Raw genomic sequence first — 15,331 nt, forward strand, 5'->3', positions numbered from 1 at the left:
GACCAGGAGTGTCGCTGTAAACTGCGAGGCTCGCCTTAAGGTGGAAAATAGCATCGGTTTCCACTGCCACCCCAGATAGCGAAGTTCTGCTGCAGGGCGATGGCGGGGAGATGGTCCATTCCAGGCTCCTCTCCTGCCACCCAGAGAGCTGCTCGGAGGCCGCCTACAGGTGCAATCCCGGCACTGCGGCCTGGGCAGCAGGACCAGGACGGTGGGAGGCCAAGCCCATCAGCATCTCACTCAGCCCCTCCCCAAACCTGAGCGGACCCCAGTGTGTCCGCCGCCCTCCCCCTCCCGGCTTCCCCTAGACCCTGCCCTGGCACAGCGAAAAGACGCTGGACCCTGACGCTGGGAGCCCTCCGAGACTTCGCAGACTCGGATCGGGGAGGGGGTGGGGCGCGGCCGAGGCTTCCCCTCGAATCTGCGGCAAGCCTGGCTCCGGGAAAGTTTTTCAAAGTTCCCAGCAGCGCCTGCCCAGGTCGCCTCCGCCGGGCGAGCAGACGGCGGCAAGCACGCCAGCCTCGCCGCCGCCGCCGCCTGCGGCTACCGCTGCCAGCAGCGAGCTCTGGGCGGCTCGCTCGCGGGAAGCGGGCCGGGCTCCCGGCGGGCAGGCCCTCCTCCTGGGGCGAAAGCCGCAGCTGACGCAGACGGCTCGGAAGGCGGAAGCTGCCCCGCTCCGACCGCTCAGGCAGCGCCGCGGCGCCTACACCTGGGGCCCCGACGGGCGGGCACAGGCGCCCGGCCCGAGGCGTCCGAGGGGGCTCCCGGGCAGCAACGAGACGCCGCGCGTCCCTGAGCAACAGACCCTAGCAAGTTCTTCGCCGCACGCTGCCCCCCTTCCCGCCTGGCCCAAAGCTCCCGAGGGCAGGGGTCCGCGCTAAGCCCCGGGACGTCTACGCGGTATCGCGAGTCCCTGAGCCCCCAGCCCCTTCCAAGTTCCTCCCAGTCCTCCCCTCCCCATCAACCAGAGGGAAGGGGCGTGTCTTCGCGCGACACGCCTCCTCATGAATATTAATAAGCGCGCATGCGCCTGCCGGGCGCGCTGGGTAGAGGTGGCCAGCCCGGGCCGCGGCTCCCAGACGGGCTCTCCGAGTCCCTCTCCGAGAGCCGGGCGGGCACGCGTCATTGTGTTACCTGCGGCCGGCCCGTGAGCTGGGCTCGGTTTTTTTTTTTTTTCTCCCCTCCCTCTCTTCTTTTTAAGCAGCTGATCTGAAAGGGAATAAAAGGCTGCGCATAATCATAATAATAAAAGAAGGGGAGCGCGAGAGAAGGAAAGAAAGCCGGGAGGTGGAAGAGGAGGGGGAGCGCCTCAAAGAAGCGATCAGAATAATAAAAGGAGGCCGGGCCCTTTGCCTTCTGGAACGCGCCGCTCTTGAAAGGGCTTTTGAAAAGTGGTGTTGTTTTCCAGTCGTGCATGCTCCAATCGGCGGAGTATATTAGAGCCGGGACGCGGCGGCCGCAGGGGCAGCGGCGACGGCAGCACCGGCCGGAGCACCAGCGCGAGCGGCAGCGGCGGCGGCGTCCCGAGTGCCCGCGGCGCGCGGCGCAGCGATGCGGTCCCCACGGACGCGCGGCCGGCCCGGGCGCCCCCTGAGCCTCCTGCTCGCCCTGCTCTGCGCCCTGAGAGCCAAGGTAGGAGACCGCCGGGCCTCCTTCCTGGCCCGCCCTCTCCTTTCCCTCGCAGCTCCCTGGACGCCTGCGGTTGAGCGCCTGGAGAGGGCTCGGGAGTCCCCGGGCGCCCGGCTCCCCGGCCGGGTCCTGCTCCCGAGACGCAGCCCCTGGACTGGGGAAGTCCCGGACCTCCTAAATCTACCCTCCAGGTGGGGCAGGGGGCTGCGTTCTCTCCGTTCTTCACCTCGGGGGCAGTCGTCGGATTTCTCCTGCGCTCGTGCATTTTATGCCCGGGAAATCACGTTGAGTCTTTGCACTCGGTTTTGCAAAATTATTTTCACTTGGCGCTGAGGGCTCGTCGGGGCGGGTGGGGAGGGAGTCGTTACCTACACCCTCGAAGAAAACAACTTTCCCCTGCGCTGACCTCCCTCCCTCCCTTCCTCGCCGGCAGGTGTGCGGGGCCTCCGGCCAGTTCGAGTTGGAGATCCTGTCTATGCAGAACGTGAACGGGGAGCTGCAGAACGGGAACTGCTGCGGCGGCGTCCGCAACCCGGGGGACCGCAAGTGCTCCCACGACGAGTGTGACACGTACTTCAAAGTGTGCCTCAAGGAGTACCAGTCCCGCGTCACGGCCGGGGGGCCCTGCAGCTTCGGCTCGGGCTCCACTCCTGTCATCGGGGGCAACACCTTCAATCTCAAGGCCAGTCGTGGCAACGAACGCAACCGCATCGTGCTGCCTTTCAGTTTCGCCTGGCCGGTGAGTGAGCCGCGCGGTGAGGGGGGGCCCGCCGAGGTCCGCACCCGCGCCTGCCGAGCCCCGCTCTCTCGTGCGAGAGGGATTTAAAGGGCCTTGGCTTGAAACTCCGCGCTAACTGGAAAAGTCTTGCGGGGTGGGGTGTTAAGCAGCCGAGACTCTATCGTTAGATCTCGGCAGGCCCCGTGTTCGAGGCTTTTTGCTAAACGCGCAAAAGTGGGGAGCCCCCAGGGGTTTGTGAGGTAAAGCTCCCAGGAAGGCCAGTTTAAACTTGCAATTTGAAGGCCCTAGATTGACCCCCCCCAATCCCCGAGCTGGGGGTCCTTATAGACGATCTTTGCTTAACCATTTAAACCTGATGGGCCGTGGAAAGCGACGCGGCGCAGTTTTGGCCTTCGAACGCCGTCCAAATCGGCACCCTCCCCTTTCTCGTGAGCGGCCTGGAGAGCGGGTGTGTCCTTCCTGGAGGGTGTGGGGGAGCCTGTTTCCCGCTGCTCTCCGGGAGACTTTGGGGCGTGCGGGGACGCGCTCCGGGCTGGATGTAAGGGCGCGGGGGCGGCCGCCGCTTGGGGGGGTGTGTGTGGGGCGGGGGGTGTCTCTGGGCCATGGCTGGAGCTGGGAGCCCGAGAGCCTCCGCCCCCTGCCGGCCCCTTCCTGCCCTCGCCCCCGCGCCGTGTAGCCCTTGTGGCCTCACTTCCAGCGGTTCCCGGGCTCTGGAACCAGCTGTGTTTGCAAACTTCCCCGGGAAGGGCGGGGGTGCGCCCTCGTCCGGCGGGCGCCCGGCCCCCGCTAGCCTCCGGGGGCGTGTCAAGGCCTGGAAGGGGCGGCCCACTAGAGGCGGCTGCTGAGAGTCCAAGTGCGTGGACCCCCGCCCCGGGCGCCGCTCGAGGCCCCGGGCGCCGCTCGAGGCCCCGGGCGCCGCTCACCGACCCTGCAACGAGGCCCTTGCAACATCCCAAACTGGGTAGAAGGAAGATGAGCGTGATTGCAGAAGGGGAGGAAAGGGGAAAATGCTGGTGCCCTCTGCTCCGCTCGCGCTGTCCAGGAGGCGTGGCTCGTCGCCAGGACTGGGGCTTGGCCCAGCCGGTGCTGCCAGGGTGGGCGTTGAGGGGGGAGGGGGAAGCTCAGTGCCCAGGGGAATACTCTCTGCCACGTGCTCTGATGGGGTGCACTCTACTGCCTCCTGTCCGCGGGCTGGGGCTGTGATTCGAATCGCCGGGAGGGGAGGAAGGGGGAGAGTGCCTGGGTGCTGTGTGTATCTTGGGGTGGCTCTCAAGGCCCGCATTTACCGGAGCTGGCATTATAAAGTGCCCTCTGCCATGAGTGAGATAAGACAGTTATCGGAAACATGCCATTAAAAGGGACTTATAAAAACCCGTGGTATGTAGAGTTCTCTGAGAATGGAGGGCTGCGTCTGTTGTGGGATTTCAGTTTTACAAAGAGTGTTTATCTTGTTTGTTAATCCCCTGCTAGGGAGAACTTTAAAGAGGCTGGCCACTTTTTAATCTGTGCCCAAGTTAACTGTGAATACTGACTGCCCTTGAACTTGTGTTTGGAGTTTAGGGGGAAGGGGCCTGCAGGTGGTTCCAGAGGATCAGTCCGGAGCCCCTTGCTTTTCACAAGACCATAAAAGGAATCTTATTAGTGATGTGGAAAAGCTGCAGGCCTGGCTGAGGCTCACTTTGGAGAGTAGGGTCAGAGGACCGCTTGGATGAGAACAGGGAGCCTTGCTCCCTGGACTGGTTCTGGAAAAGTGACCTAGAAGGTGTGTCTGTCCCCATTTGACACTTGGCAGAGTCCTAGATGGGGAATGAGCAGAAGCAGTGTGTGGGGCAGAGTCGATTGATTTGCTGGTGCTCTTCTGTGGTTTCAGGGCCCACGGGTCACCAACCATGAAATAGACTCTCGGCTTTTCTAGAATAGGGAGACCGCTGGGGCTACACTGACTGTGGTTCTTTTGAAGTTGGGCCAAATGCATGTATCACTCATAAATGAGTCTCCACCCTGCCCCCCTAAAAGGCCTGCTGTGAAACATAAGCTTTACTTCCCAAGAGAAAGTGGCGTTTAGGTGTATTGTTTTAGTTTATTTTCCCGAGTGTGGTTAGAGAAACACCACAGTCTGTAACTTTCAAGAATGATTCCAGGGTAAGTGTTAACCGAAGTGAAAGCACTTAGGTATTGATGTACATAGAGCAGTTTCATTCAGTTTGGCAATTGAATATTAATAAGCATGTCTATTTAAAACTGACTTTCTTGAATAAGTAATAACTGAACTTGGTACAGAATTCAAGATGAAAAGACGATCTGGGTTTTTTTTTTTTTTTTTAATCAAACCACCTTGGACTTCCAGCCACTTGCGCCCCAGACCCTTAGGCAGTCCCGGTTACTGTTCGCATGGGTCCTCCCAAATGTGCTGACCACGGAAGAGCTGTGGTCCAGGGTGCACGGTAGAAGGTCAGTTTAGAAGGTGGTATAATTCATGTCTTTGTTGGGAATTACAAACTCAGTCAAACTGTTCATGTTCTAGAGAGGAAGAAGAGGAAATGAGCGGTCACATTTGAAATCTAGTCCACATTCCAGTGTCCACGTGGGGAGCTCTGTAGAGGTGGGTCTGCCCATTGGATAGTATCTGGTTGTGTTCCACTGAATGTCTGCTGTCCCAGCCCCAGGCTCGTGGTTCTCATTGGTGGCTTCTAATCCCCATACCAGTGCTGTGCTCACAGGGTTTTGACTTGAAGCAACTGGCCTCATTTATGACCCTCCAATCAGGGGGACCCAGTGATAAGAACATACATTATGGAAGGTAATTGGGCTCAACGGGAAGTGATTTGGGAGTAACCATTTATAAGTCATTGAAATGGTTAAGTTGCACCTCCCAAAATTAGTGCTAAATCCCGGTAGTACCTGCTTATTAAAAATCCATTAGTGTACTTACCACTACCCAGCCCCTGAAGCTTTTTAGGAATTCCAGAACCCCAGTTCGCTGAATTGATGCATTGCAGGCCCTGCAGTGAAGTGCATCTAGAGGAACTTGGGGGGAAGCAGTTGACGTATCTGGTCTCTTCTTGGCCTCCTATTTAAACGCCATTGACCATGATAAAAGGCTGCTGAGAACAACTGAGTTTTTCAGGGAAATCCCGTGAAGTGTGTTTCTTGCATACCAGAGGGATGCCAGCTTTGGCCCCCTTCACGCTTAAGGCCTGACTGAACAACTGCCACGAGTTTGGGTAAATCAGATGCCCCAAGGTTCATCACAGAATATAATTGACATGTCCTTGTCTTCCTGCCCTCTGCTGTGTTTCTGGGTCCCTGCACCTCTGTGGGTGTGGTGTGGAGGGTGGAGGGATGGGGTTCTCATTTGAACCGGCTCCTTTCAGCAGCCAGTATCTACAACCCATGTGGCCACAGTGCATGCAGACAGACCGCGCCCAGGAGTGTAAGTGCTCAGAGCAAGGGATTGTGCTCATGTGGAGAAAACCTCTTCTGCTCTGACACCTGTGTCAAATTAAAGTGATGAAATGACATGTCTGCATTACAAAACCAGGCTTGGTGGGGGAGGGGAACCTGTGCTCACTTTGTGCTATGTGTCTGCAGAATGGCCGTTCCCCAAATGAAATCACCATTCAAGGTACTTGGTTTCTAATTTTTTTTTCTCTTCCAGGTGTAAACTGCTCTGTTTTCTTCCTCCTTATTGTCTTGTTTCTTAGCAACTTATTCAAACCTCCAGTACTTGTATGACTTTGCAACCCACCAACTCCACACCCATAATTCTACAGGGACTTCAGACATTTGTGGGGAACAGTGAAGTTTTGGCACCAAGGCCGTTGGGGTGAGGAGGAGCGGCATCAGCCTCTTACAGGCATGTCACTCCCCTGAAAACCAGCGATCTGAATACTGCCTAAAATCTTTATAGCGAAGAGCGGTAAGGGACCCTTTGGGCAGAAGGAGTGTGGGAAGTTTAGCATGGAGGAAAAATGTTCTTCATGAAGAATTGTAGCCAAGGCAATAAGAAGTCTTCATGTTCCTGAGCTGAAAACAGGGATGCAAACAGAGGCCGTGGCTGGATTCACAGCAGCCACCAGCCCATTGTAAAGGGCCAGCCCTTGGTTCCAATGTCCAGCTTTCCAGATTATGCATTCTTACATAGTAACTAATCTCTGGATGTGCATATAGTTAGCATATCATCCATAAAGGCAAATATTCCAGAGCAGCCCCCCTTGGTAAACTCTAAGTGTGTTCCTTCTGAGAGAAGGGACACTTGGCTCCAGCTTTTAAATACACTTAAAAAATTAGAACAAAGTACATTTAACCTACTTTTCAACTTTAGGAAGATCTATTAGGATGCACGGGAAGTGATGATTCTTGCGATTCCTAAAACGGTGGCAGAGATGGGACAGGGTTCCACATTCAGAAATGCTCCAACTTTATCTTGGCTTGTGGTGCTGAGTGGCCGTGTTGTGAGCTCCTTGCTTGCTTCTGACCACAGCAGGGACTGCCCTGCCCTGTGGCCCTTGTCTTCATGGTGCCCGCGATATTTGTCACTGGGGCAGTACATGTGCAGGGAAGAAGTTCTGCAACGTGGCTCCCAGTGGTTAAAAGTGGTACATAAATAGTCAAACGTTCAGAGTCCTCTACCAGCTCAGCCTAGTTTTTATGCACTTTTGGTAAATAAGTAGAAAGGCTTCTTGTTCAGGCTTGCTCTGTGTGAACCGGACGGTTGTGCTTGGCTGGCTTCTCGGTATTCTATCTATTAACCTCGCCACCCTTTTGTAACTGGTGCATTTAATTATCAGTGGGATGCTTTTCAAACAGGTAAGGGTAATGATGGGAAAGGGGGTGGGGGCATCTCATGGACAGCCTCCAATCTGGATATGAGCTGTGGGGCCCACTTGGTGAGTCTTTGAGGTGGGCTTTCATGAGAAAATCACCCTTTGTAACCAGATAGGACTCTATTGAAATGTCAAGCCCCGCAGACTAAATTGCCGTCTCCGGCTGAAGTCGTCTTAGCCTGGCCGCTGTGGGGCAGTTGTCCTCTCTTCAAGCCTCCCGTTGCCACAGCCGTGGGACCCGTGAATTGTTCGTGTGAGCGTGCGTGCGCCCACACATGCGATCTCCGAAGCCTTTATTTAATATGTCTGTGACTGGAATATTTTATACTGTGGCCACCCAGACACAGGCAGGACAATAGTGTGGCCGAATTGACTGAAATGAGGATTACAGAGAATAATGCAGCCTTTCCAAAAAATACTGCTAATACAGGGCCCGCGACAGGAAGCGACAGTTGAGTCAGCAGAGCGCAGGGCCCCAGACCAACCCCGGGGCTGGCCGCCTGGCACAATGGGCCCCCCCCCGGGCACGTCGGGCATCCCCAGAGTGTGGGCTCCCCAGCCGCCCAGCACAGCGGCCTGGGGTTTTGGACGCCGCTCGCGTGCCGTTTGGATGGCGGTTTGTTTGTGTCCGTCAGCTTGGCAGGAATGGAAGCAGTCTCTTCTCAGGGCTTGGTTTGGCTGCCACTGTTGCCAGGAAAAGGAAGTTCCCAGCTGCCAACACAATTACCTTTGTTTCTTACATCCCCCTTCTTAATGTGGCAATTAAGTGCTTAGCCCTGTGCCCGGTGCCAAGGTAACCACTGTGGAGTCAGATGGGCGCAGGACACCGCCCGCCGCAGCCCTCCCTGGGACGCCTGGGACGCCTGGGGAGTTGGAGGCCAGGCCCCTCCTCTAGGTAAAAGGCCATGGCAGTCCTCCCCAAAGGTTGTCCTGAGAGCTGGCCATTCCTCTTTCCTGCTCCCCAAGCACGAGGACCAGCCTCTGTGGCCAGATTGCCCTGGGCCTGGAGGTGTGGGAAGGGGGAGGCGCAAACCCACACCCAAGTTCTGTTAGCTCCCCCCACCCTCCCGCTTTGCCCTCCCCCGCCCTCATCATTCTGGGGAGATTTACGAAAAAAGAAGAAAGCAAGGGGACTTTCCTAGTCTTTCTTTTGTAGTGTAAAACCAAGAAAAATCCAGGTATTTGCTATTTCTGTTTCTTGTGGGTGGTATTTTTGTATGAACTTGTTAAGTTGGACACTTGCCCATCATCTGGCCTGGCACCCTCTTTCCAAGCCCTTGGGGGGGTGCCTAGCGGCTTGGCCTCTGCTGGGGGTCAGATTTGCAGTTACAAATTGGGGGTGACATGATCCTAGCAGATTGCATCCGATTTTTAGTCTGGTACTGGCCTAATCTGACATAAAGTGCATGGTCTGGATTTCCCAAGTCTGGATGTATATTCTGGGATGTACAGAGGTCAAGCATGGGCCTGGGAAAAATTAAAGTTCCTAGCAACAAATAATCATTACCAAATTATCTTGATTGTTGATCTATAGTGTGGGGTTGGAGTGGGAGGTAAGAGGCCTCCTAATAGGGATGTTGGAGGGAATCCTATCTTCTGAAGGCTGGGTGGGAGGAATCCTGCCCTGGGAGGTGAGGCCCGGAAGCATCGGCCCTTCTCGGAAACCAGGGAGAGTGAGACAGTCCAGAGAGTCTTACTTATTTCGTTTGGCAAGGCCTTGGTGCCAATGCTGGAGCCCCCAGCCCTCACCCCCTGTCCACCTCTGAGAAGGCAGTTCATGGACGATCGTGACACTTGGTGTCCCTGAGCTCTGGTGCCGCTCTGCTTAACTCTCTTCCCTCAAGGTTGGGCAGTGTTGGTCAGCACCTCCTGAGGTCTTCCCAGCTCCGGTGAGGAGGAGCCTGGGACACAGCTTGGTCTTCCAGGCTCTTGTGCAAGGACGGAAGGATGCCTCCTCCTTTGAGCCTGAAGCAGAATTAATACTGTCATGCCAGCTCAGGCCTGGCACGCCTTCCCCTTCTGCAGGGTTTGTGGCGATGACATGTTGAGCGCTTGTCCGGGTCTGTCAGAACTACGAGTATCAATGCATTTAATCAGAGGATTAATTACAACAATACGTGGAAGTAGAGAACATGGGTCTCGACGTGGCCAGTGACCGAAAGGCTTAATTATACAGAAACAGCCCCACATCTGGCCTCATTTGGACTTGGCTCTCCCCTCCAATCAGTGGAGAAATGTAATTTCTTGCTGCTCTCAGGGAAGAGTCCTGTAATGTGTAGTTAGTCCCAGGAAACTTAGAGGCTGTAAATAAGGTGTAACTTTTACTAATAAAATATTAATGACGACAACAATGAATTTGGACCCAGGGCCACCAAACAGGAGAGGGCTGGGTATGTGCCCCGGCTTGCCTGGTTTTGCTTGCTTTTCTGAGCATTTTCCCACAGTTATCAGTGAACGAAATGGAATCCTGCTCTGCTTTTAGTATGAAACATATTTCGGCTGAATTCCAAGGCAGGGTCCATCACAAGATATTTTTATATTCGGAGACAACACGCTGTGTCTGTGTGTGAGCAGTAAGCTTGCCTAGAGTTATGAATGAAGCACTTTTTTTTTCTCTCTCTCTTTTGCTCCACTTTCGCCTCCCCTTGTAGGTGCCTTCTCTTGGTGATGGTGTTTCTGGCGCAGGGTATTATTTGAGCAATGTGCTCAATTTGCTATTTCCGATGCACTGATATCTGTCGGTGACAAGAGGGATACAGAGGAGGAGGGACTTTTTTTCCCCCACCCCCCCTCCGATAGCCTTCTCCAGCGCCAAGATAGCAGGTTTATTTAAACCCTGGTGTTTTGTGAGACTGACCTCATTTTAAATTACAAATGAAGATTTGAGTAAAAGCGGGAATTTGCTAATGGCTTGGATTGGGGGTGGGGGGTAGAATTCCAAGATAAGCCTGGAAGATAAAAGGTGCCTTCAGTATAATAGCTGGCATCCTGCCAGTGTCCAGGGAATTTGTTTAGTTAGTGGACTCTGATTATTCCTGGAATGTTAGATCTTATTGACAGATAAGTCCATCAATAGCTATAACCTATGGGTGTGCGGTTATTTCTCCCTTTTGTACTTTCGTCCCCAGAGTCTGCCCCCCCAAGCACCCCAAGTTGGGTCGCCGCCTTTGTCTCTTTGCACCTACCTACCCCCCCGCCCCGCCCTGCTTCCTAGAGTCACCTGATACTTGTGGGAGCTGAGATGGTCTTGCACAGACAGGGCTTTCAAAAGGGTTCTGAAAAGGAAAAGGGGGCCTCCCTAGGGATTGCCCCACCAGGGCCCAAAGTGTAACCTTAGCAATACCCGGCCCTCCTCACTAGATGCCCCCCCCACCCCCAATACAAATACCTGGTTAGGTTAGCTTGAAGAAATTCTTTGTGGGTTTTTTTTTCTTTTTCTCTTGCACTAGCGTTAGGGGTCTGGAAAGTTTTGGAAAACTTAGAGTGTTCACATACAGGGAGGTGGTATTTCCTGATCATGACTTTGGGCTGCTTGCGTAAGAGGACGATGACCAACACGCAGTGGGCCCCCGCCAGGTGGAAGGAGTCCGCCTGGGGGTGGGTGCCAGGGAGGGGAGGGACCTCAGTTCCACAGCAAACAGAGTTTTCATTTTGACTTTACGGTTTTATTTGGCGAGGTATGAGGGGAGGCCAAGCAAGTAGGACATTTGGGAGCTGATCCCTATTTCTGGATACTAAGCTGCTGTTGTTCTGTGTTGCAGAGGTCCTACACTTTGCTTGTGGAAGCGTGGGATTCCAGTAACGACACTCTCCGTAAGTATCACAGCAATGGGCTTTCCTCCGGGTGTGTCTTTCTGGAAGCTAGTGCTTGGAGTATGGTAGTGTCAGAGCTGGATCTGTCTCCTGAGTGCTTCAGAGGACTTGGGCCACTCCCTGCTGTCTGCACCCACCCCGTTCCCCGCCCTGCCCGCCCCCGCCCCCCATGGTGAACTGCTCCGTGGAGTCCTTTCTACAACCTCCCCTAGAATGTCCGCTTGGAATATTAAGTGGCCGGGACAGAGTCCCAGTTAACTGAGTCCCTGAATATGGGACCTAGATTATCTTTAGGATAGCGATCTTAATGGTTTTACAACTTTAAAACCTTGTAGACTGCTAAAGGATCAAAGTAGTGACTTTTTAAAAGTCCATTTAAACTTTAAGTGAGTGTTTAATCTCTCATCAGGAAGATAAAGCCCGCAAAGGTGGAGCTGGGCTCTAAATCTAAAGACCGACCTTGAATTTCACTTGGTGGGCAGGTGAGCTTCTAGCCGGTGGGTGGGGGTTTCTTTCCCACACTGGGCATGACCCACCTTTCATTGAAGTGGAATCCCAGAGCCTCACAGGCACCACGGCTGCCTCGGCCCCTTCTGAACGAGGACTATTTCAGGGCAGGTTGCCTTTCAGAGCTGCGGGGGGTGGCTTTTGGTGGGGAAGTCACAGAGGGTGTGTCTGGAAATGGCAGTAGCCTGGCTTACATGGGGTAGTCTTTGCTCTTTAAATGTGACTTAAAGGCGATTTCCCTCACGTGTGGAAACCGCGCTTCCTTTTAGCTGGCAGGATCTGGAGGGTTGTCCTGGGAAAACTTGATTCATGCTGAAATCCCTTAGTCTGCGTAGGAGGAAGGGTTGATCCAACTCTTTGTCCTTGCCCTCCCTTCTCTGAATGTCTCCTCCCTTTCGCATCTCTACCTTACTGACCCTTTCTTTGTTTTTGCTGCTGATAACATTTCCCCTCGTTTTCTCACCATGCCTTCTTTTTTTAAGCGGATCTGAGAATGGCGAGTGCCCAGAGTGGGCCCAGTGAGGGCTTGGTACTTGTGAGGCGGGCTGCTTCAGGCTGAGTCTGGCTCATTGGGGGCCCCCCAGGGCCATGTAATTATTGCTGAGCCCTGGTGTGCCTGCGGCTGCAGGCCATTTGGGTCCCTCCTCTTGCTTCAACATCATCAAAGCCCAGATCTGTGGACTTCTTCCCTGAGGGGGATCCCCAGTCCCTCTGTGGTGTGGTGGGAGGGGAGGGGGGTAACCAGCAGTGGTTGTGGCCGATGCCAGTCAAGGTCACAGACACCTGTGTGTTCTCCCTCCCCTGCCACAAGCATTGGAGATTGTGTGAGCCTGGTGTCGCTGTGACCTGGTTACAGTGGTAACTAAGCATTGGGGAGATGGGGGGTGGGTAGGGGGGAAATAGACTCATCAGATACTCTGGTGCCAATGTGGCTTCTCCTTCCCTTCCTGTTGAGATGTTAAGAGTTTGGTAGAGTGAACGTCCTTGAGATGGATCCTGGCTTGTGGCAAGAGCTAATTCAGGACACCTGTTAGGGCGTGCAGGATACCTAGCCCCTGCAGGGCCCTTCCTGGGCCTTCCCTCACCCCATGGGTCAGGTAGCTGTGCCCCTGGGAAGCTGGTGCCTCTCCAGAGCTGCCCACGGCAGTCTGCATTTCAGGGTAGCCTTGTTTTGGGGTTCTGGGGCATTTCCTTGCTGGGGAGGGGCCCACCAGGTCACTGGAAGGGCACAAGGAAGACTTGTAGGGACAAGGAGTTTTCAGACCTCTACTCTTGAAGAATAGGAATTGCCCCAAAGTCCTGGAATGCCCTACTGCAGGTCACTGAAGCTCACTTAGTGAACCCCAAAGAGGAGTGAATAAGCCACTGGCTTATTCAGCCTCTCTTTTTACAGTGCTTCCAAAGGATCTTGAATTCACATTCAGAACCATATTTGGCATCTTCTCTCTCCAAATGAGATCCTGCCTAGGGCCCTTCATGGATGACTGGCACCAGCATTTCAACGCCTAGTACCATGAGCCAGAAATCTGGAGGACACCCTGTTGTACCTCCCTCTCTCTGAGCATCCATATCGAATCCACCTCCAGGTTCTGAAAAATCTCTCCGGTGCCGCACTGGAGTCCTGCCACGTCCTGCCATGTCCCCTGCCACTATGCTAGTCAAGTCACCCTCTGCTGACGCCTGAACTCCTATGGTGGTGGCCGAATTAGTCGATCCATATCTGCTCTGGCCCACCTCCACTGCTTTCTCCATCCTCCTGCCTCTCCATCCTCCATTCCAGGGCATTTTTTTCTTTTTTAATGTAAATGTGATTGACCTACAACGTCCTCTGTTAGTTTCTGGTGTACATCTTGATTCTATTTGGTGGTTAGCTTCACTAAGAGCCACTTGGCTGCTTCCTGTGGCTCTTGGGACAGCTCTTCGTGCGGCGCAAAAGGCCTTGCACAGCCGTCTTGTCTCCCTGCTAACTCCGTCCCATGTTGTCCTCTACCATATCCGGATTCTGGTCCTATTCCACCAGTCACTGTTCTGTCCTCCGATGCGTCCTCTCATTCTGTCCTGCCGCAGGGCCCTTGCACATGCTGTTTGCACTGCCTGGAATGTTTTGCTTATTACTCTCTTTACCCTCTGTCCCTCCCATGGGACTGGTACTCCATGAGGGCAAAGGCCAAGGATGTGGAGCAACCCAGATGGAGTTGGCTGCTCTTTGGGGGCCGAACAAGTTGCCAAAATCCTGGCTTCAGCCTAGAGGCAGAGCCCTGAGTTTTAGGATGGAGAATTCCTTCTCACGTGGGCTCTGCAGAGAGAGGCTGGCCCAGAGGAAGCCCAGGTACCGTTTGTGTGTTAGAGTATTGTCTAAGGTTGGCCCTCCTGGCGTCCATCCTCTGAGATCCTTTCTCTTCTGTTTCAGAGCTGCACTAGATAAGGGTACAAATTTTTCGGTCTCCCCCAGTGCAAATGATTGCAGTTTATGGGACTGCTCTGGAGATACGTCAGCACAAATAAGCTTACTCAGACCAGGGTTCCCTCCTAGCTTAGCCATCTTGACGATGCTCCTGTCCTAGGTTTGTGGGTTGGTGTGGCCCCGGGGTTGTGCTCTGACTCGCCTCATTACCTCCACCTTGGCCTGTGAGGCTGTGGTGGGGGCTTTGTGCTCCATCTTCACACAGTTGAAGATCACAGGAGGGTCTGCTAACATCCTTTTTCAGTCATAAAGCTGGACTCCCAAGTGAACTATTCCTCCCCCCCCCACCCCACCCCTGGTTACACCTCTATGCCCCAAGCTGAGAGGAAGTACGATTCAGGGCGGCAGCTTGGAAGAAGCAGGCAGCAGACGTGATCTCTATAACCCAGATGCCAGACAGCATGTCCCACACCCCCGACTCCCTGCCTCTGGGCCTGCTGGGAGAAACCTGCCACACAGCTGCGAAGTTAGCTCTACTGATCTGTTAGCCACATGGAGGATTCCGAAATGATCGTTTTCATATTTTTTAGACCTGGGTGGAAAGCCTACCAAACTACTGAAAAAGACCCTTCAGCGTGTGCCTTTAGGATTGCCCTGGACTCTCGGCTGAGTTGTTTGTGGTTGTTACCTGCCCCAGAGATGCTGGAGGCCTTTGAGCCATGTGTTTAAATAATTCCTTTATTAAGGCCTCCTAATCACATGGTAATAGCTCGCTTCACTTTTTAATTGAACGAGCAGAGCACACACACAGTTAACGGAGGGACATTTTTGTCATTCTTCAGCCTGTGTTTATTTGTAAAACTTCATGTTAGGGAAGTGTTATCTGCAAGTGGTTCTGTGTGCGCTGGGGTGTGAGTCCGCAGGTATGTGGCTTGTTCAAGGCTTGTCCTGCCCACACGACAGTTAAAGCCAGAGGGTGAACACTAGGGCAAAGCTGGGAGTTGTGTGGAAGGAGCCCCTCAGCTCCTCCTCCCCTGGTCACCTGTTGGCTTTGCATAACCTTGTAAATTAGCGCAGGCCCTGGGCCTAGAACAACAGGGGCGTGGGTGGGTAAGAACCACAGATGTTGCGAGTAGGTCCTAATACGGGCTCTCCGAGGTGGCCTCGAGTCTGACAAGGTGGTGAAGGGTTGGTGCCAGCAGGTTTAAGAAAACAAAACCCCAGATCAGGCTGTGGTGTGACTTCGTGCCTCGCTTCCTTTTCACGTCCCTCCCCTGGACTCCTGGCACGTGGTACCTGGCTGTTCTCTCAGACTAGATGATAAGTGACCTCGGGGCAGGACCACTTCTTGCTCCTCGTGAGAGCTGGCTGCCCGAGCTCTGGGCGTGTTCATTTCCAATAGGCACCTTTTAA

The 15,331-nt window shown here is 54.2% G+C and overlaps 1 protein-coding gene across 4 annotated transcripts in view; it reads left to right on the plus strand.

Annotated features, from left to right (window-relative positions):
- Positions 1–1,052: 1,052 nt before the first annotated feature.
- The window catches only part of JAG1 (jagged canonical Notch ligand 1), a 35,349-nt gene continuing 21,070 nt past the window's right edge, over positions 1,053–15,331 (plus strand). The window contains exons 1-4 of one of the 4 annotated variants that reach the window (XM_064572819.1): positions 1,053–1,632; positions 2,063–2,368; positions 4,893–4,970; positions 10,956–11,007. In XM_064572819.1, coding sequence (XP_064428889.1) covers positions 1,552–1,632; positions 2,063–2,368; positions 4,893–4,970; positions 10,956–11,007 — 517 coding nt within the window. In that variant the 5' untranslated portion in view covers positions 1,053–1,551. Of the gene's footprint in view, positions 1,633–2,062; positions 2,369–3,332; positions 3,463–4,892; positions 4,971–10,955; positions 11,008–15,331 lie in introns of those variants that run through there. The other 3 variants (XM_064572817.1, XM_045885397.3, XM_064572820.1) reach the window with 3 other exon arrangements.

This window comes from Mirounga angustirostris, unplaced genomic scaffold (genome assembly GCF_029215605.1).
Source record: "Mirounga angustirostris isolate CCGP_5_RB_7025 unplaced genomic scaffold, mMirAng1.0.hap1 SCAF_10, whole genome shotgun sequence".
NCBI lineage: Eukaryota > Metazoa > Chordata > Mammalia > Carnivora > Phocidae > Mirounga > Mirounga angustirostris.